The sequence below is a fragment of the Staurois parvus genome, unplaced genomic scaffold (genome assembly GCF_062004578.1).
Source record: "Staurois parvus isolate SC_StPar_1 unplaced genomic scaffold, SC_StPar_1.0 ptg000242l, whole genome shotgun sequence".
Lineage (NCBI taxonomy): Eukaryota > Metazoa > Chordata > Amphibia > Anura > Ranidae > Staurois > Staurois parvus.
In genome coordinates, this window is record NW_028318038.1 from 2267336 (window position 1) to 2287794 (window position 20459).

The following is a 20459-nucleotide window of genomic DNA, read 5'->3' on the forward strand; positions in this document are numbered from 1 at the left end:
CTAACAGGAAGATTGAGAGCCCTTCCAATAGGTCACAGAGGGTGTGAAGACCTGGCAAAGTAGGGTGGACGTCTTACCTGAGAGTAAGGATGAGCTTGGCATGTTCAGATCTTAGGCTGAACCCACCTGAGCAAGCCTTCAGGAAGCTGCCACAGTACTGTGCCAATCATATTTGGTTGAGGCCTTTCCTGCCCTGCAGACGCACTTACAGTTGTGTCCAAAATTATTCAACCCCCACTGAAATTGAGTGTTTTGGCCAGTTTGACATTGCTTTTGATCATTCAGTCATCTTGCTTACATTTACATTAAAGAGGCACTTGTAGGTCAGACAAATATAACATAACAGTTATAATGAAATAACCACAAATGTCTTTTCTGTGCTCACAGCATTATCAGTTTTATTCAACCCCCAAGTGACATTCAATCTTAGTACTTAGTACAGCATCCTTTTACAGTTATAACAGCTTTTAAACGTGAAGCATAGCTTGACACAAGTGTCTTGCAGCGATCTACGGGTATCTTCGCCCATTCTTCATGGGCAAAGGCCTCCAGTTCAGTCACATTCTTAGGCTTGCGCACTGCAACTGCTTTCTTTAAGTCCCACCAGAGGTTCTCAATCGGATTTAAGTCTGGTGACTGCGATGGCCACTCCAAAATGTTCCAGCCTTTCCTCTGCAACCATGCTCTAGTGGACTTGGAGGTATGCTTGGGATCATTGTCCTGTTGAAAGGTCCAACGTCTCCCAAGCCTCAGGTGTGTGACGGACTGCATCACGTTTCCATCCAATATCTCCTGGTACTGAAGAGAATTCATGGTACCTTGCACACGCTGAAGCTTCCCTGTACCTGCAGAAGCAAAACAGCCCCAAAGCATGATTGACCCTCCACCATGCTTCACAGTAGGCAAGGTGTTCTTTTCATCATAGGCCTTGTTCTTCCTCCTCCAAACATAGCGTTGATCCATGGGCCCAAACAGTTCTAATTTTGTTTCATCAGTCCACAGAACACTATCCCACAACTTTTGTGGTTTGTCCACATGGCTTTTGGCATACTGCAGTCGACTCTTCTTATTCTTTGGAGACAGCAAGGGGGTACGCCTGGGAGTTCTGGCACGGAGGCCTTCATTACGCAGTGTGCGTCTTATTGTCTGGGCTGAAACTTCTGTACCCACATCTGACAAATCTTTTCTCAGTTCCTCAGCAGTCACACGGGGACTTCTCTCCACTCTACGCTTCAGGTAGCGCACAGCAGTCGAAGTCAGCATCTTCTTTCTGCCACGACCAGGTAGCGTTTCAACAGTGCCCTTTGCCTTGAATTTGCGAATGATGCTTCCTAAGGTGTCTCTTGGTATGTTTAACATCTTTAACATCTTTGCAATCTTCTTATAGCCATTGCCCTTCCTGTGAAGAGAAATCACCTCTTCTCTTGTCTTCCTGGACCATTCTCTTGCCTTCACCATGTTTGTAACCACACCAGTAAATGTCTAGAAGGAGCTGAGTATCACAGTCATTTTAAAGCTGCCTAATTGGTGCTTATTATGCTTGATTGCTGCTCGGTGACATCCACAGGTGTTTTCAATACCTGATGGAAAGCACCTGTATGAACCTCTGTTCTTCAGAGTGGTAGTCTTTAAGGGGTTGAATAATTGTGGCAATGAAGAAACCACATAAGAACCATTTACTACTGTATTACATAAACAATTGATGTCATTTTAGTTGCATTTGGGTAGTTACAACGTCCTTGTAGGATTTGATTCTGAATACAATTCCAAATGTACACTATAGTCCCTAAACCCCTTTACAGCATTGGGGGTTGAATAATTTTGGACACAACTGTAAACACACCCCTTGTATGTGTGTGTGGACGGTGAATGCCTTGATTTTTTGTGATTGGGCTGTTATGCGGGCTTACTCATGTGGGTTCAGACTAAGTTCCAAACACACCTAAGCTCATCCCTATGTAAGAGTTGCAAGAAGCTGTCAGATGTTCCAGGAACTACCAAAAAATGACCTATCAGTTTTGGTTGGACTGATCCTTTAATAAATAAATAAATAATAAATAAATAATAAATAATAAATAAATGGTTGTAAACTGGCCTATAATATGTGTTCTCTTTTCCTATACTTCAGTAACCAACATAAAGTTATATAATACTTTCAAATGTATGACAGTTGTAATCAGATCAATCTGGGGTAGTGTATGGCTATGAAGTTTTTTATTGCTATACCAGACATAGGTTAGAATTGAATGGAAATAGTTATGGTCATAAGGTGATTTACAAGGTATTTACATTGAATGCGATTCTTACTCATTTCTGTCCTGCAATACCTAAGTAAGATGAGAGCCAGTTATGAGTATTGAGTGAGTTATGTGTAAAGACTAGAATGGTTACCCACTTTCACATGTGTATTTGTGTAGGTAACAGGTCCAGGGGTTACTGTCTGTGATTTCAGCTGACCATGGAGTGATCCACCTTGCGGAAAACAGAATGAGACAATCACTGTGCTGTTCCACCTACATATCGCTGCTTGTTCTATGGGGTTGTGGTAAGTGTCATGCTTCTAATATCACTCATATGCAGGGGTGGACTGACCATTTGGAAACTCGGGCACTGCCCGAGGGCCTGGGGTCAGTAGGGGGGCTCCATGAGATGCCCCTGGTACCTTTTTTCATAGGCTTTTTTGAGTTTGGGCAAGGACACAGGGGCCCCATGATCTCCTATTGCCCGGGGGCCCCATGCGTTGTCAGTCCGCCCCTGCTCATATGTATTAATGCTTCCTAACGGTTGTATAGATCATATTCTGACCTTCAGAAGAAAATAAAAGAAGAATAGATTACTAAAGTCCAAACCCAACTGACTTGTGGGCAAATTGCATGCAAATTTATATTAGGGATATTACGACACAAGGTCCGTTATGAAGATTATTTCATGGACACTTTCTGTTGCATATACAGTATTTTTGCTGAGTATGTTTTTTATTCTGAAGTCCAGGTTGGTCCACGACTCTTCCCCAGGTGCCACTTGTTACCACTAATACATATGTCAAAAGATATGCTGGGTAGGTGCGGCAGTAGCACACAGAGTCTCGGATTGCTGAACTTTTAAAACTGTACAACAGTCCGACCGGGAGAGTCACCCAACAAAAGTATGAGTGGAGATTTAACAGTGAGTAGCACTTGTCGAGGAAAACGTAATGCAGCCTGGCTCGTCCAAACCAATAGGGAGCTTGCCGAAATTGCAGACGTGGGCCCTGTGCTTTCTCTGCTCCTCTGGAATCTCTACCTGATACTAGTGCTGTCCATGACAGATGGGTACCCTGTCCCTACACTAGCCACTTGCAAAATGCTCACCAAAACCAGGGGCAGGGACTTAAAAAGACTTGTGTGACCCAAGATGGCCACCAGCATCACCAGTATAGGTGAGTATAGGCGAGTAAAGGTGTGCAAGCGTATAGACAAGCGTATATAGCTGTGTAAAATTCTTTTTCATTGCCAGTATTGTAATATACTCACTTATACTCAATTATACTCATATAAACATTATAGATAAGTAAACATGTGAGTAAATTACTGCACTCCAATGAAAAATGTTCTATTTTTGTATTACTGCTCTGTACTCAATGCTGTATTACTAATCTTTACTCAGCTGTGTGAAATGTCCCATAGAAAACCTTTTTTCTTAAACGTAGAATTTTCTGATGTACCTTGTTCTATTTCATAAATTCTTCTGAACCAAGGACTGCTATGTGTCTTTATCTATTTTTAATAAGTTCATTTGTCATAAGTTGTTCTGCCTTCTTTAACCATGTTATATTTTTTTTCCCTCATTTTAGCTTTCAGTAATCTTGGCTATCTCTTGCTTAAACAAACCCACCACATAGCCTTTAGCAAATCTTCAATCCAAGTCGAATTTAATATCACAGAAAATTCCAGTATACCAACAAATGCTATGGTAACTTTGCTGGGTGTTAACAACCAGATAGTTACAATTAAAGGACTTCCTGCAAACACATCACAAGGTATTTTGGAATTTGAGTGCATCTATTTCACATCGGCTGGTCAATATCAGTTTCAGATGAGCCTTGAGAGAAATAAGGACAGTGCTGTTCACATTACCAGCGGCTTCTTGAATGTATCTTGGCCAGTGTTTCACATTGATCTGAACAGAACCTCAAAAGATATGCAGAGATCCTTCCAGGTTGGGGTCTTCACTAATGAGCAGCTTTGCTCAGGGTTTTCTGGTCAGGAGCCCAAGATTTTGCTAGAAGTTGAGCACACTCAGAGTTTCCAAGGACTGGCAGAATCAAGCACTGATCAGTTCATGTTGTATAAAACGTACAAGGAGGTCCTTTTGTCCACATCACAGTGGGTAGAATTTGAATGTGCATCTGTTCACCCAGAAGCCTACATCACAGTGTCTCTGAAACCAATGGACTCTGAGTCAGTGATTGCCTACATTGGACCCATTGATCTTGTAAAGACCTTTAAATATAAGCTAATCACTGTGACAGAAAAAAAATGTGATTCCTCAATGGCAGTCTATGTTATAGCGCCTCCATGTAATTACGTTGAAGGCAAAATGATTGTATACAAGGAGTCTCCTAGAAGCCCGGGAGAAGTTGTCACAACGTTAGCTGAAAATACTCTGCAAAAAGGGGAGCGGAACTCTCTGTTCAACTGTACATTGTTTGAGATTGGCAAAAATAAGTATTGCTTTGAGTTCTTGGAGTCTTCAAGCAGCAGTCCCAACTTCTCATTTCCAAGAGCCAAACAGTGTGTGGAGATTCGGAGAGAAATTGGTGCGTATGTGGACTGTTTAGATTTCTTCCAACCAACACTCTTGTTTTATTGTGTGAAGGCCATGTCATGTGAAGAGAATGATTATATACTAATATACTTTAATAAGAGTTAAGGGTCTATCTGTATATGGACATTTCTTCTCAGCAGCAGCCCAATCTATAAAGCATTGGCCAAAACAATGGACAGCATTATCTTCTCATAAAAAACATAAACCCAGATATTACAGCGCTGAGCGAACTATTGGCGCTTTATTAATACTGTATAATAATAATAATAATATTACAGCAAAACACTATGATCTAAAGTTGTCTTCAAACATATTATTCCCACATATTATACCTAAATAATTAGTAGGAATTAGGTCTGTCAGACTTGGGCTGGATAATGTTCATTAAGATCTTTAAGAACCTCTTAGGTCCCCTTTTAGTCATCTGCAGATCCTTTGAGCTACAAGATCATAAGCTAAACGATCACAAAATTACATTTTAATTGACTAAAACAGAACCCCTTTACCATGCCAACTCTGATAGTTTTATTATTTGTACCACAGTTTTATGGTTAAAATGGAAGTAAAGGCTATATAGAAGCATGCTTAAAGTGGTACTAAACCCAGGACCCTGCATTCCCTATATCTGGTCTCCCACAGTACAATTATTTTATGAAATATAAACTGCTAAATACCTTTTCTCATCAGCAGTTAGAGCAATCTTGTGACTTCAGCAGAGCACTGGTTAAAGCTGTCTGGACAGTGCTGATTGGCCCTGTGCTGATCCCCACACTCTCCCACGAAAAAAAAAAACCCTCTCTAGCAATACACACCAAACTGAGCATGTGCAAGTGACTATGGATTCAGTCTGTATAAGGTGGTCATTTCAACAAGAGAAGGGGCAGAAAAGAAAGGATCAAACAGCCTTTTTACACAATGCAGAGGATTAACCCCTTAGGTTCCACAGTGAGTATAACAAGCATGCTTTACTGCATATACACACTGATTTTACTGGTTGTGGATTTAGTAACACTTTAAAACTACTGCTTTTCCCTCCTCCTACCTAAGCTGTATAGTGCTGATAAAAACAAATGTGTGTGTAACTGTAAATACTTTATTTCAATCCAAAATAAACAAATGTGATGCTACAACCTAAATTGTTGAAGTGGCTACTGGATAAATAAATACCCATGCCTGGACCAGAGTAACACACGCCATCAGAAAATGCATAAGATAGCATATGCATAAAATGCATATATTCTTTGTTGCAGATCCATCATAACAAGGGGGAATCCAATATACAGCAAAGATTGATGCGTTTCAGACTATTACTGGGCCTTAGTCATAACAAATTGTGTGCACAAACAGCTGTCCGGATGCAGAACCAGTTTATTCCACTCTTTTCACCTAGCAAAGTCTTATATCAAATATGCGCATCGTCAGCAAATCAGTCTTCTACCTTTCAAAATAACTTCAGTTATGAAATGCAAATAAATTACATTTATTGCATCTAGAGAACTGTATGTAGGTCAGTTGATTTAAAAGAAAACATCATCTTTAATGAAATTGTCCTTTAATATATCCAACCTGTTCCAATACTTACATTTACCATTCCAACAATCTCTCCTCTGACATGGTCCTGGCTAGCTGCTCTTCATATTGTACATATGTTCCGTGGTCCCATATATTCCAATCGGAGAGCTTTACTCCGCTAAACCTGACCTGGGTCAAGTTAAAGGAAAGATTGGAGAAAAACGAAAGTATTGGACCAGGCTGGCTGTACTTAGGGGATTAATAGGTTTTATGAAACACTGCTTCACTAATGAAGTTGTTCTTTAAAGAAAATCTTTGCAACTTTTTTCTTTTAGAGACGTGGAGTCTGTGGCAGCCGTGGAGTTCCTGTAGCACCACCTGTGGGGATGGTCACAGAGAACGGTACAGAACCTGCTTTTCGTCACCATCTGTAAAGCCTTCTTGTAGTGGAACAGCAAAAGAAACATCTCTCTGTTCTCTAGAGGACTGTTCAAGTGAGTATCAATTTTTATGACAAGTAAGCCATGTTCACACCTGTGGTATTTTATGTGCACTTCATTGTATAGAAGCTGCAATAAATCTTTAATGTTCTGGAAATAGTGGCACCTGAGCCATTTTCCTGAAAGTGGAGAAGGCCACTTGTCCTGCACAGTACTGGAGGTTGGCCAACAGGTTTGCAGATAAATGAGTTTGGTTTGTGAGGATGTAGAATAATTCATATTCTGTGTCTGCAAACCCTGGGGACTTGTTTTAAAGAAAGGAATCATTATTCTATTTATGAGCTCAAGGAGATCTTGCATGTTCATGAACAAATAAAAACTTTTCGTTGCTTAATATTAAACCTAATTCATCCAGGACAACACATGAGCACAAATAAGTGCCAACAAAACTTTGATGTTTCCTTCAGAAACTATAAAATATAAAATTTTCATACAAAGTGTCATTTGTTTATAAAGTTGAGGGATTCAATTTCCTATCCAAAAGTGAAATGTTCATCTGATCCAAAGGTAAAAATTTTAGCTGAAGGTGGAGCCTAGTGGGTTGCATCATACCCTGACTACACCATATATTTTTGTATGCTCCAACAGTGAGCCCTACTTGCCATGTTTCTGACTCTTTGGGGTTTATTTACTAAAGCTGGAGAGTCCAAAATCAGACTCCCTTCTGCATAGAAACCAATCAGCTTCTAACCTCAGCTTGTTCAATGAAGCTTTGGCAATGAAACCTGGAAGCTGATTGGTTTCTATGCAGAAGGGAGTCTGATTTTGGACGCTCCAGCTTTAGTAAATAAACCCCTTTCTGTCCACCTAAAAGTATTGGCTGTTCTGTTTTTGCCCAACTGTTCCAGCACCTCTCCTGCTACAATCTCCATTAACATATAGCAATATTAATATCTAGCATGGATGGTAAGAATCCTTCATAATGGCATCACCAGGTGTAGAGAACCAGGAACTCAACACATAGCTCTCATCAACAGTCCCCAGAGACATAAACATTCGGTCAGCTTTTTCCAAAAGTTACAATTACAGTTCTATGTGTAAGGGCCCAGTAACAATTCTCAGTATGTGTTACTGACTCTTGATTCTCTCTGAAGCAAACTTTTTACCATTGAGGAACCCTGGAAATCAATTTTAGGTCTTGTAGAACCCCTGCTCAAACCAATTCACTGGGGTTCAGTAGGAAAAATGGCCCTTACATTGATGGTTATTAGGAAGAATGGCCCCTTACAGTAGTGGTCACAATACCACCCTTTCAGACTACAAAATAGATTTATGGTGTCATGCAGCTGCCTCTGCTAAGTGGCATTGGCTTTAGAAATATACAGACACCATTAAATAGGAAGTCAATCAGCAACAGCTCAAGGAACCCCTAGCAACCTCCGGAGGAACCCTGGTTGAAAAAGGCTGCTCAAAAATATAGATACAGTTTTTTCCAGAATAGAGAAACTGGGATAGAACCTTTTCAAAAGGCTGATTCACACCACAGCACACAGAGTATTCATATCTATGAACTATGGTGTATTATAGCACAGGTGCATATGTTTATTCTGTATATAATGTATGTATTGTTATGCCCTATATAGAATAAATGACAACACATCACTGCACTTATGTACACTTATGTGTTACCAGCACAGCTTCCAGAGATCCGTTGCTTGTACATGCTAATATGAAGATCATCACATTCAGCAAACATATTCAAAGCACTTAAATAAATAATATTCTTTCATTTTTTTTTATATTTCAATATTTGTATTGAAAAAAAACTGTAGAAAGAACATACAGAAAAATAGGAAACATAGCCCACCTACATGGTGAGTTGTGGTGAACAAACAGATTCATAGAGTATATAGGCACATAAGAATACATCAACCAATGATGTTGTAAACAAGAGAAAACAGCCCCAGTAGGGTAGCACATATTCCATTGGTCAGTAAACCTGGGCAGTTTCAGATAGTCACCTGACAAGCTAACGAGACCAAAAAAATTGAACAGAAAAGTCAAAGAAGAGAGTAAAAAATACAACAGACAAAAACAAAAGAGGAGCAATAAAGAAGGAGAAAGGAAAGAAAAGAGAGAAGAGAAGAAGAGAAGAGGGCCAGCCATAAGTCCATTAGATAATAGAGATATACCTAATCCATGGTTCCCATGTAACCTCAAATTTAGAAGTATTATTATTAACAATACTCGTAAGTTTATCATTTATCATAATCCAATTAAGTTTCTGTTTGACCGAGTCTAGCGGAATGGATGACTGTCTCCAGCATCTAGCTAATCTAGTAATTCATGCTGCCAACAGAAGATAAAGGATTAATTTAACTGATTTCTTGGGAATATCAGTTGTCAACAAATGAAATAAGGCTACTCCGGTAATTTACAAATATGAATTCCCATGACCGAATAAATGAAGTTAAATATTTGGATCCAAAATCTATGAACCTCCGGACATGTCTACCATCTGTGGAGCATAGTGCCCTCTTGTCCGCAGTGCTGAAAGCAATTAGGGGACACAGATGGGGACATTTTAGCAAGACGTGTAGGAACTAGGTACCAGTGAAGAAGTGTTTTATAATTGGATTCGATAAGAGTAGTATTAATTGAAATTTTAAGAAACTTTCCCACTGAATCATATAGGATAGCTTAGTAAGTGGATCGACAAGAGAAGGATAAATAATGGATAATCAACCTTTCATCATCCCAGTGGCCCCACAGGAGATCTCTAGAGGTGTGAGTGCACAGAGTTCTACAAGTAATTTGAGTTTACTGGTGATAAAAGATATAATTTGATGGCAGTGGAACATTTCACTGGAGGGCATCTGGCAATTTGTCCAAAAGTATTGGAGAGAACGAGGACGAAGTCCATCTAAATAGTCCCCGATATGCAAAAACCCTTATTGATCCACCACTGAAACACAGATGGTGATAGGCCAGGAATAAACTCAGGGCTACAAAAGACTGGAGCTAAAGGGGTATGGAGAGAATAGAGAGATTTGCGGGCCCGCCATATATACCAGAACGTTAAGGAATAGGATAACTTAGGACACAGGATAGGAGGATGCAACCGACTAGCAAGCCACATGAGGGAACGAATAGCATAGGGACGGCAAGATAAGGCCTCAATGCCAACCCACTGGGGAACATAAACCCTAGCAGTAGTACAAGAGAGTTGTGCTATCTCAGCCGCCTGAAAATAAATCAGAAGATTAGGAAGTCCCAAACCGCCATGCTTTTTTAGGGAAAATAAAGTTGACTTACTAACCCAAGGACATTTCCTTTCCATATAAATCTAGAGACTGCTGCTTGTAAAATTAAGAGTTCCCTTTTGGGTACCATGAACTGCAAAGTCCGAAAGTAATATAATAGTCTCGGCAAAAACAATATTTGTTTTAGATTTAAAATAGTTCAGCTTGGTGCAAATAATGTTATCAGTATGTTAATGTCCTAAATATTTTTTCTAACATAGTTTGTAACTATATTCAGTATGTACATGGGAGAAGGCACATTTGTTTATTATATGCACAGTCTCGGCTTCTCAAAGCTTAGGCGTACACTAGTAGGCCTAAAGCCGAACATACACTAGCAGATTTTCAACAAACATTCGGATGAACCTTCCTAATACAATCAATGACTTTTGAATGTTGTTATAAAGTATTTCAAAATATCATTTGCTTTTAAAATTTGATTTTAGAATGAATGGGCTTTCTTGAATGAAAACCATATACACTTGTTAGAAAATTGTTTCTACAAGAAACAATTGCATACTGACCGTGATACTTTTTTTTATTTGCACTAACATACAATTTTCAGGACACAATTTCGGGGTATGTCCCCTTATTCAAGGTCCAAGCAGTAGATGGAAGATTTCTACAAGAAAAATTCTCCATTCTGCTCCTTTGAATTTTCTCCTCATTGTGGTCAAAAACAATGGCAATTTGACCCCACTAACCATTAGAAAATTGAACAAATGTTCTTAAAATGAAATATTTCGACCACAATTCTACTGGTGTATGGCCATCTTTACTTTGCACAACACAAACCTACAGACCTACAGGTCAGCTGACCAATTGGAAACAGAGCACAAACTGTGTCCCTAATTTGTCACTGTTTCATGGGAATGCACCACTTAAAATCTTGATGTTGAATAACTATTTATTCAGTGCAACCTCATCCTTTATATTTTACACAAAAAAGGTAATATATTGTATTTACTGTATGTGCACTAAAATTAACTTTAGTGTATTTTTTTCTGAAAATACTGTTGCACTATGTAACATAAAAATTGCAAAAACGAAAGAATAGCTTTGGCTGGAAATGGGTTAAAGAGATACAGCACTGCAAAATGAAATTTTTTATTTTTAATTTTACTCTGACATAGCCTTTAATGATAAACATTGCAATAATAACTATAAAATGAACTCCTCAAAAACACTCTACATTTATGCAGTTCTCTTGAAGTCCTCTAAAGCTAAACTTTTAGTTTTGCATAGAGTTAAAGGTAGGTAACATCCTTGCCACTTTGTTTTCTTTTTGCTGTGTCCAGTAGGGGAAATTTCCCAGAGCTAGAACAGGAAATCAGAGGAAATCTCTCGAAAATGATCAGGCATCCCCAGTTGAAGATTTTTCTTTTTTTCCTCTTCCAGTGACCACTGTAAAACTGGATTTTTTCTCAATTTTGTGTACCACTGTCAATGGTTACAAGACAAATAGGGGTTGATTTACTAAAACTGGAGAGAGCAAAATCTGGTGCAGCTGTGCATGGTAGCCAATCAGCTTCTAACTTCAGCTTGTTCAATTAAGCTTTGACAATAAAACATGAAAGCTGCACTCTCCAGTTTTAGGAAATCAACCCCATAGGGTAAATTTACCCACTGGGGACCTGACAAGGATATTAGCTTTAACCTACTCTATGAAGGACTAATACACGTTTTGCTTTGGCTATTATACCTTAATTTAGAGATCTCCAAACTTTTTATTACGAGTGCCACATTTTGTATTTTACAAATACTCATGGGCCAAAAATTTTTTTTAATGAACTAATCAAATTTATAAGAAATAATGTTTTGCTTGGATATTTTTTTGCTTTTTTTCATCAGCATGATTTAGAAAAGAGAAAACATATCAGTAAACAAAGCAAAGAAATTCAAATCAACTTGAGTCCCCACTTACATCAGCATCCCCATTAGAGTGACCCCTTACATCAGAGTTTTCCTTTGCCTAATGATCCCCATCAGAGTCCCCCCTGACATCATGGTCCCCATCAGAGCCCCCCTTACATCACGGTCCACCTTAAATTTTTAACGCAGGAACGTGTACGTTTGGATTGTACACTTACAGGTCACAGTTTGGAGACCTCTGCTTTACAGCACCCTTCAGTTCCATTCCAGGAATGAGGCAGAGCTGGCCACATCAAGCTTTTAGGAAACATAGAACCAAAAGCCAACACATATTTATTTCATATAAAACATTGTTGTCTTATGATATATATATATATATATATATATATTTATGTATAATGTGTGTGTTCAAGGCATTGTGGTTGTATTGTATGTAACCTTTACATAATTTGTACTCCATGTACAGGGTTACAGTTTTTTCTAACATTCTTTGCATAACACACGTCAGTATCCCTTTCCATCCCAGTGACTTGTCTTTTCTCATTTTCTCAACCACTAAATTTTTATAGTGCCTTTAGGTAAAAAGCTGACATATAGAATAGTTAAGGTAATCATTAGAAATGAGTGTTCCTTGTGCATTCATTTGGATCCACACCTGCAAAAGATATCATTACCGAGGCCTGGAAGCAGGGGGATGTAGTTACCACTCAGTGGGGTCTACATGTATACTGCAGTAAAAATTAGCAGCAACCATTCATACACTAGATATGTAACTGGTCAAATATCTTTAGTCAACCCAGGACAAAATGAAGACATTCTGCTTTATCAGTTTTTTTTTTATTGTAAATAAGGCCCAGAATATTAAAACGGAATTAAACTCTGATTTTTTTTTTTTTTTTAAATGGTTGTAAACCTCAGGCATGAAATATGACCAAAGCATATCCCTCTATAGTCTGTGATAAGTAACATTTCTGTCTGCTGCCTTGTTTCTCCGCTATAAGCATGAGTCACTTCTGATGAATATTCCTGAAACTAACAAAAAAAAGGTGAAGGGCAGGGCACAGCCTGTGATTGACCGCCTTGGCTCTGTTCCTGTGTGATGTGTGAAGGGGGGTGTGTCCCTCCTCTCCAATCAGCTTTCAGAGCTCTCCTCACTGATGTAACTTCAGCCCTCCACTCCCTGCTTTTCAGAGCTAAGAGATCCTGTGCAAATTCTGCAGTTTGAATGGATGTAGGGGAAAGAAGCTATAGATAAACAGGTACAACATTTGGATTTGTTTCATCTATGTGTATTACCTGATGCCAGTCACTTTAATAGGTATATGAGGGTTTACAACCACTTTAATAAATGGGCCCCAAGAAGAATTATGCCATAATGTGCTAGTATGCACATCACATTATGACAGCCTTACCTATCAAATAATGCCCTCCAGCTCTTCCCACTGGCCAAAGGTGCTGCCATTTTCTCACAGTTTTCCTTCTGGGTTCTGTCTGTTTGGCTGCTTGAATGGCTGGGCCCAGAAGATATCACTTTCATGCACAGAGGAATCACATAATCACAGCACAGAACAGTGCTATAAATGTAAGCTGAGCTGCAAATGCATGGCTCACTGTGCATGACAGCTGATTATGACAGAGGAGACCAATCGGGTTTTTTCTGTCATAAAAATCTCTTTTTTAAATTGAGAATTTAATTCCGCTTTAAGGTGGTTCTAAAGGAAAGACATTTTTTATCTTAATGCATTCCCTGCAATAATGTTAAAAATGTCCCAGTAGTTGTGTTGCTCCCTCAGCTGCTTATATACTTACCTGAGAACCTCTCTCGATCCAGCACTGGTTTCTATTCCTCTTCTCACAGGACACAGAGGCAGCAGCGGGAACCATTGGCTCCTGTTGCTGTCAATCAAATCCTGTGAGCAGTGAGTGGGGGCAGGGCTGAGCCACGTTGTGTATGACTATGGACAAGTGAGTTGCTGTGGGGGGGCACAGAGAATAGGAGGAGCCGTGAGCATCCAAGGGGGACTCCAGAAGAGGAGGTTCAGGGCCGCTCTATGCAATACCAATGTACAGACAGGTAAGTATAACATGTTTATTATTTTAATTTAAAAAATTATCCTTTACAGTTGTTTTAAGAGTATATATTTGAAAACCTAATGTTGGATAAGAACAAAGAGCAGATTGAAACAATACATAAACATACCTTCCAACTTTCTGAGATGGGAAAGAGGAACACCTATTAGAAAAAAAGTATGTAGACGAAGAACACATCACTGCCAAACCCCAGTTATATGGAGAATTAATAATTAATACACAAAAATGATTGGTTAAAACCACTTGCCCTCCAGAAGATTTACCCCCGCCTTCATGACAAGGTCATTTTTTGTGTGTACACTTGCAACTCTACTACTTGTCATATGCTGGGTTCAGCTATTCCCATTTTTATTTTGCCTTGTTGGATTTGGTGCAGATACACACTGCAGGTCTCCAGTTGCCATTGAGCTAGTCTGGGCTTCTGGACTGTTCCTACACCTTTAAGGAGGAAGGGGCTCCCTCCAAGCCTTACTTGCTTTCAATTTATTCATTGCTCTGCATGTTCCAAGTTTGGAGTTCTGTTAGACTAGACTTAAAGACCTTGGCATGGCAGTATGGCTTCACATAAAGTATGTAACAAAAATGTTTTTAAACACAAATTGTTAAAACAGTTGTTTTGTGTTGACTGGTTGTGTGACGAGGTACTCATTTCTGTCTGTGACCCATTTGGGGAGATTATCCCTTACTTCCCTGTGATACTTGTTCCAGGGGGGTACTGGGGATACAGTAGTCACCTGGAAAGAAAAGCCCAAGTAGTAATGAAAATCTGTCAGTAGTTCTAATCCTTCCCCACTCTATCCAAAACATGGGAAAAAATCCTTTGGATTTCACCGTTGACTCTCCTACTGTTTATCCATGAAGCAAACCTGAAACTTTTTGCTCTGTCATGTATATGAATATTGGTTCTTAGATTTTATTACTTCCAATTGAAATATAAAATTGGCGTGCCAAGTCACTTTTTATATCATATGTGTTGTCTTTTATAGCTGTGAAGCCCTCAAGCAAATCTACCACAAATGATAAGGATGTTCCTATTAAGAGTAACACAGTGACTATCACTGGAATTTCTCTCTGTCTCTTCATCATTTTTGTTACGGTAGTGATTACTGTATGGAGAAAATTTGGCAAAGGATGTAAGTGCCGTCCAACAACCAGGCATAGCTCTGTTCATTCAGTGAATTGTTGGAAAAACTCAGATGAGGAGAATATCTACCAAATGAGAGAAAGCTTCTCTGATGCAGGGGAAGGTCAGATGGAAGGTATGGAAGATGGAGTCCACATACCTTTAAATTACAGACAAAACAACTGTGATACCCAAGAGGTGGCAGAAACTGAAAATGACTGTGCCCAGGCAAACAGCCAGAAGATAATTCCACCCATTTTTAGTTACCGTCTTGCTCAACAGCAGCTAAAAGAGATGAAACAAAGGGGTCTGACAGAAACCACAAAAGTATATCATGTCTCTCAGAGCCCAATGGCAGATACTGCTCTAGACATCTCTATGGCTCCACCACTGGTCAATGACAACTCAGAGGAGATGGCAACAAATAAGTTCAGGATACAGTCTCCATTTTTAGAGACAAAAAATAGCCATAGCAGAAATGCTGGTGAAAGGACTTACCCAAAGTTTCCACAGACACCTGGATACAGCCCAAATCAAACACTGCCTAAAGCATCCCACCTTAAGAACACAGATTCTAAAGTAAAGTATGACAGAGGCTATCAAAAAAATAATTTTCGAAGAACATTAAGTTTTCATGAAACTAAACACATTAAACCCTACAGGGAAAGAAGTCTAACATCCCTTTCACCAAGACAGCCAATGATTTACAACTCAAGAACCCGTATGTGGGAGAATTCTGCAGTAGATAGGTCAAATAAAAAACCAACGGGGCTGGAAAGAAGTCCAGAACACCTCACACGGGGTGTCTCTCTTCCTCCAGAGGCAACTGGACACGTGCCCAGAAGTCAATATGCTCGAGCAGGGGAGAAACCTGACCTAATCTGTAGCAGGCATACTACTGGCAGGCAGTCTAAAATGGAGAGACCAGATCAGCACCGACTACGGAAAGGACCTTCACCAGCTGAGAAGTCTTGGAACAGGACCAAAAATGTCTCACCTTCTTCTAAAGATATCTACCACAGGAAGAGCCCGCAGAGTCCTGTTCATTTCCGAAGGGAAAAGTGCCAAAGCTTTCCTTGGGGAACTGATTATTCTTTCTATGACAACTCCACATTTGGGCTCACAGAGGCTGAACAGCAAATGCTTGACTTACCTGGGTATTTTGCTTCAAATGAAGAAGATGAGACAAGTACATTAAGTATTGAAAGACTGGTGATTTGACCAGATAGGTTTTTTATTTTTGTATACTTTGCACAATGTTTAGACTTCTTATGAATGTGGAATATTGACTGTTGAGAATTCCTAGAACATCGGTTGAAAAAGGAAAGTACTGTAGCTGTGTTTCTGGTATTTGAAGTAGAAACATGTTCAGTAGCGATTAAATAAGTATTCCGTATGCTAAACCCCATCTCTTCTTCTCAGTATTATAAATACACACAGATGCCTGACACAGTTTGGACATGATTCCTTTCAGTGTCTTTATTAAAACTAACTGACTAGATGGGGGTAAGGTATTATTATTGAGTAAGTGCCAAGCCTATGCTTCTCAGCAGTTATAACACAGTATGGTAGAGTGAATGGGTCTTCACACCATGATCTTATGTATGTTTTTGAAATTTAGAAAGAAAAATCAGTTAACCCTCCAGAGGCCGTGGATCAAATAAGAGTTGCAACCATTGCTGTTCTCCTACCATACCCCGAAAATAACACTGACCAAAGCTGGATTAATTTTTAATAATTCCAATAACCATGGAGGCATTTGTCACATTTTCAAGTGTAAATTGATCATTTTTCAGCCTTTATGCCCTGTTATAAGTTGGCAGAGAGGTCTGAAACAAAACAATATTTTTTATTTTCTACTGTAAAAGCATATCCAATAAAAACATGTTAAAAATCAATTTCTTCATAAATTTAGGCCAAAATGTATTCTTATACATATTTTTAGTAAAAATCCCAATAAGTGTATATTAATTAGTTTGCTCAAAAGTTATAGCATCAACAAATTATGGGACATATACTGGAATTTAAACATTTTTTTGTTTTTATACTAGTAATGGTGACGATCAGCAACTTATAGCAGGACTGTGATATTGTGGCAGACATTTTTACACTAACTGACACTAATTGACACTTTGTGGGAACCAGTGACACTAATACAGTGATTCATGCTAAAAATATGCATTGATCACTGTACTAATCACACAGATTGGGAAGGGGTTAAAATCTAGGGTGATCAAAGGGTTAACTGTGTACCTAGCTATGTGCTTAGTATACACTAGGTGTCGCTGTTACTAAGGGAAGTGAAGGATCTTGTTCCCAGCTTTGTAGGAACAGAAGATCTTTCACTTCCCTCCCTGTCAGAACAGAGCTCTGTCTTGTTTACATAGGCAGAGCTCTGTTCTTTGTCCTGCCTGGTGATCGGTGGGTGCTGGCGAATGTCTGTTCACTGGGACTCGCAGATCTGCTTCTGAGTGAGTGTCCACAGCAGAAGCAGGTCAGCGGCAGCGTCCAATTGCAGAAATGCAAAATCATACACACACACATATATATATATATATATATATATATATATATATATATATATATATACAGGAGGACCACCCTGTAGCAGTAAAAATGCTATATGGTGGTCTTCAAGTGGTCCAACATAAGGCATTTTCAGCTATATTTTTTCCTTTTTAGGCATAGCCTTCTTTCTCAAATGTCTGTGCATGTGTTGACATTTGAGAAAGGAGGTTGTGCCTCCGAAACATGTCATGTGACCTAGGCAATCTGTATGTCGCTCCTCCAACCTACAGCTTAGACTAGGGCCAGTCCTCCTCCTTCGCTCCTGGCAGCTTTCCAGCAGAGCCGCTCTAAGCAACTGACAGTTTGTTTCCCTTATACTCTCCTCTGACTATCCTGTCGGGACTACTATGCTGAAACATCACACAGGAGAATATGCAGTTGCCAGATGAATCGATTTTTGTGAACATTATTGTAGACACATCACAGCTCCCTGTTGTCATTTATGGATGCTGTTTTACAACGGGATTGTGTGAGTGCAATATTTAAATGTTTATGGATATCTATTAAAAGTTTTATTGTGCTAGGTTGCGCTTCCATTTTTTTTTGTGTTTTCTGTACAGATGCTCACTTTGTGCAGGCATTTTTTCAAAGGAATAGCTACACTTATCCCAGCTTTGGTTGCTCTTTGTTGCTGGTTCATGTAATTTAATCAAGCTGGATACACCTGTGGTGCAAGAAGGATTTTTGTTTGGTTCTTTGTCTTTGATAATGACTGTAAAGAAGTGTTTTTTTTTGCTAAATATCTGCACACACTCCTTTTTGGACACAGCAGGCCTAATATATAAAATGTCAGTAAATGAAAATGTCCTGTATGGTGTCATTTTTCTGTTCTATGATAAAAACAGACAAACATAGTTAACAATGGCATTTTAATGCAGCCTTTCCCAACCTTTTACCCTAGAGGAAACCTTAAAATAATTTTCAAGTCTCTAATACCCCTGAAAAAAGCAATTTATTGGGGGTCAATGGGAAAAATACTTATATTATTATTGTACAGGATTTATATAGCGCCGACAGTTTGCTCAGCGCTTTACATTATAGTGGGAGACAGAACATTCACAATACAATTCAATACAAGAGGGATTCAAGGGCCCTGCTCCTGAGATCTTACAATCTAGGAGGTAGGGGATAGTGGTACAAAAGGTAATAACTGTGGGGGATGGAGTGGTTGGAAGAGTAGAGGATTCCAATGTTAGCTGAGGACGGGGTAGGCTTCCTTGAAGACATAGGTTTTCAGAGTGAGCCTGAAAGTGAGCAGAGTAGCCGATCATCTGATAGATTGGGGTAGGAAGTTCCAGAGGATGGGGGAAGCCCTGGAGAAGTCCAGGAGATGAGCATGGGAGGAAGAGACAAGGGAGCTAGAGAGTAGGAGGTCTTGTGAGGAGCAGAGAGTACAGTTTGGGTGATATTTGGAGACAAGATCGGTGATGTAATTTGGGGCAGTGTTATGAACGTCTTTAAAAGTCAGTGTTAGTGTTTTGAATTTTATCTGTTGGGCAATTGGAAGCCAGTGGAGGGATTGGCAGAGAGGGGTAGCAGATACAGAACGGTTAGTAAGGTGGATGAGTCTGGCAGCAGCATTCATGATAGACTGAAGTGGGGATAGCCTGCGATGAGGTAGGCCAATGAGGAGGAAGTTACAGTAGTCGAGGCGTGATATAATAAGGGAGTGGATGAGTTGCTTAGTGGTTTCCGAGGTTAGGAACGGTCGCATCTTGGAGATGTTGCGGAGGTGAAGTCTACATGAGTTTGTCAGCGAGTGGACCTGTGGCTGAAAGGACAGATTGGAGTCTAGGATGACACCTAGTAACCTGGCTTGAGGGGTGGGACTGATGATAGTGTTCTTGATTTTGATGGAGAAGTCGGGGAGGGGGGGGGGGGGGGGCGCGGGCTGGGGGGAATACTAGGAGCTCAGTTGTGGAAAGATTGAGTTTGAGGAAGTGGAGTGACATCCAATCCGATATGTCACTGAAGGGGTGAGGTGAGGGGTAGAGAGATAGAGAGATAGATTTGTGTGTCGTCAGCATAGAGATGGTAATTGAAGCCGTGGGAATTTATCAATTGGCCAAGGGAGGAGGTGTAGATGGAGAAGAGAAGGGGTCTGAGGACAGAACCTTGAGGGACCCCAACAGACAGAGGGAGTGAAGAGGGGGTGGCAGCGTTATAGGTAACACTGAAGGAGCGCTATGATAGATAGAAGGAGAGCCAGGAGAGAGCGGAATCTCTGAGGCCAAGAGAGTGTAGTTTTTTGAGGAGGAGGGGGTGGTTAACCATTTCAAAAGCCGCAGAGAGGTCGAGGAGTAGGAGTACTGTATAGTGGCCATTAGTTTTTGCGGTTAGTAGGTCGTTGGTGAGTTTGAGTAGGGCAGTTTCAGTGGAATGTAGGGGGCAGAAGCCAGACTGTAGAGGACCAAGGAGGTTGTTGTCGGTGAGGTGGGAGCTCAGGCGATTATAGACTAAGCGCTTTAGGAGTTTAGAGGTAAATGGCAGTAGGGAGATGGGAGTTGTTCAGGTTGGTGGGGTTTTTTAAGTATTGGAGTGATGTGCGCGTGCTTTAGAGGGGAGGGGAAGGTGCCAGTAGAGAGGGAAAGATTGAAGATGTGAGTGAGGGAGCATAGGATGGAAGAGGAGGGTGACCGTAGAAGTTGTGAGGGGACAGGGTCCAGGGGGCAGGTGGTGAGGCGGGCTTCTGAGAAGACCTTAGTGACCTCTTCAGTAGCGAGGTTGAAGGAGCGAAGTGTTGAG

General features: G+C 40.0%; 1 protein-coding gene across 2 annotated transcripts in view; it reads left to right on the forward strand.

The window, feature by feature from the left end:
• The window catches only part of THSD1 (thrombospondin type 1 domain containing 1), a 28859-nt gene extending 10622 nt beyond the window's left edge, over positions 1 to 18237 (forward strand). For both annotated transcript variants that reach the window (XM_089680342.1, XM_089680341.1), the window contains 4 exons: positions 2418 to 2545; positions 3833 to 4798; positions 6654 to 6812; positions 15010 to 18237. In XM_089680342.1, coding sequence (XP_089536468.1) covers positions 2488 to 2545; positions 3833 to 4798; positions 6654 to 6812; positions 15010 to 16367 — 2541 coding nt within the window. In that variant the 5' untranslated portion in view covers positions 2418 to 2487 and the 3' untranslated portion in view covers positions 16368 to 18237. The remainder of the gene's footprint in view (positions 1 to 2417; positions 2546 to 3832; positions 4799 to 6653; positions 6813 to 15009) is intronic.
• Positions 18238 to 20459: the final 2222 nt, after the last annotated feature.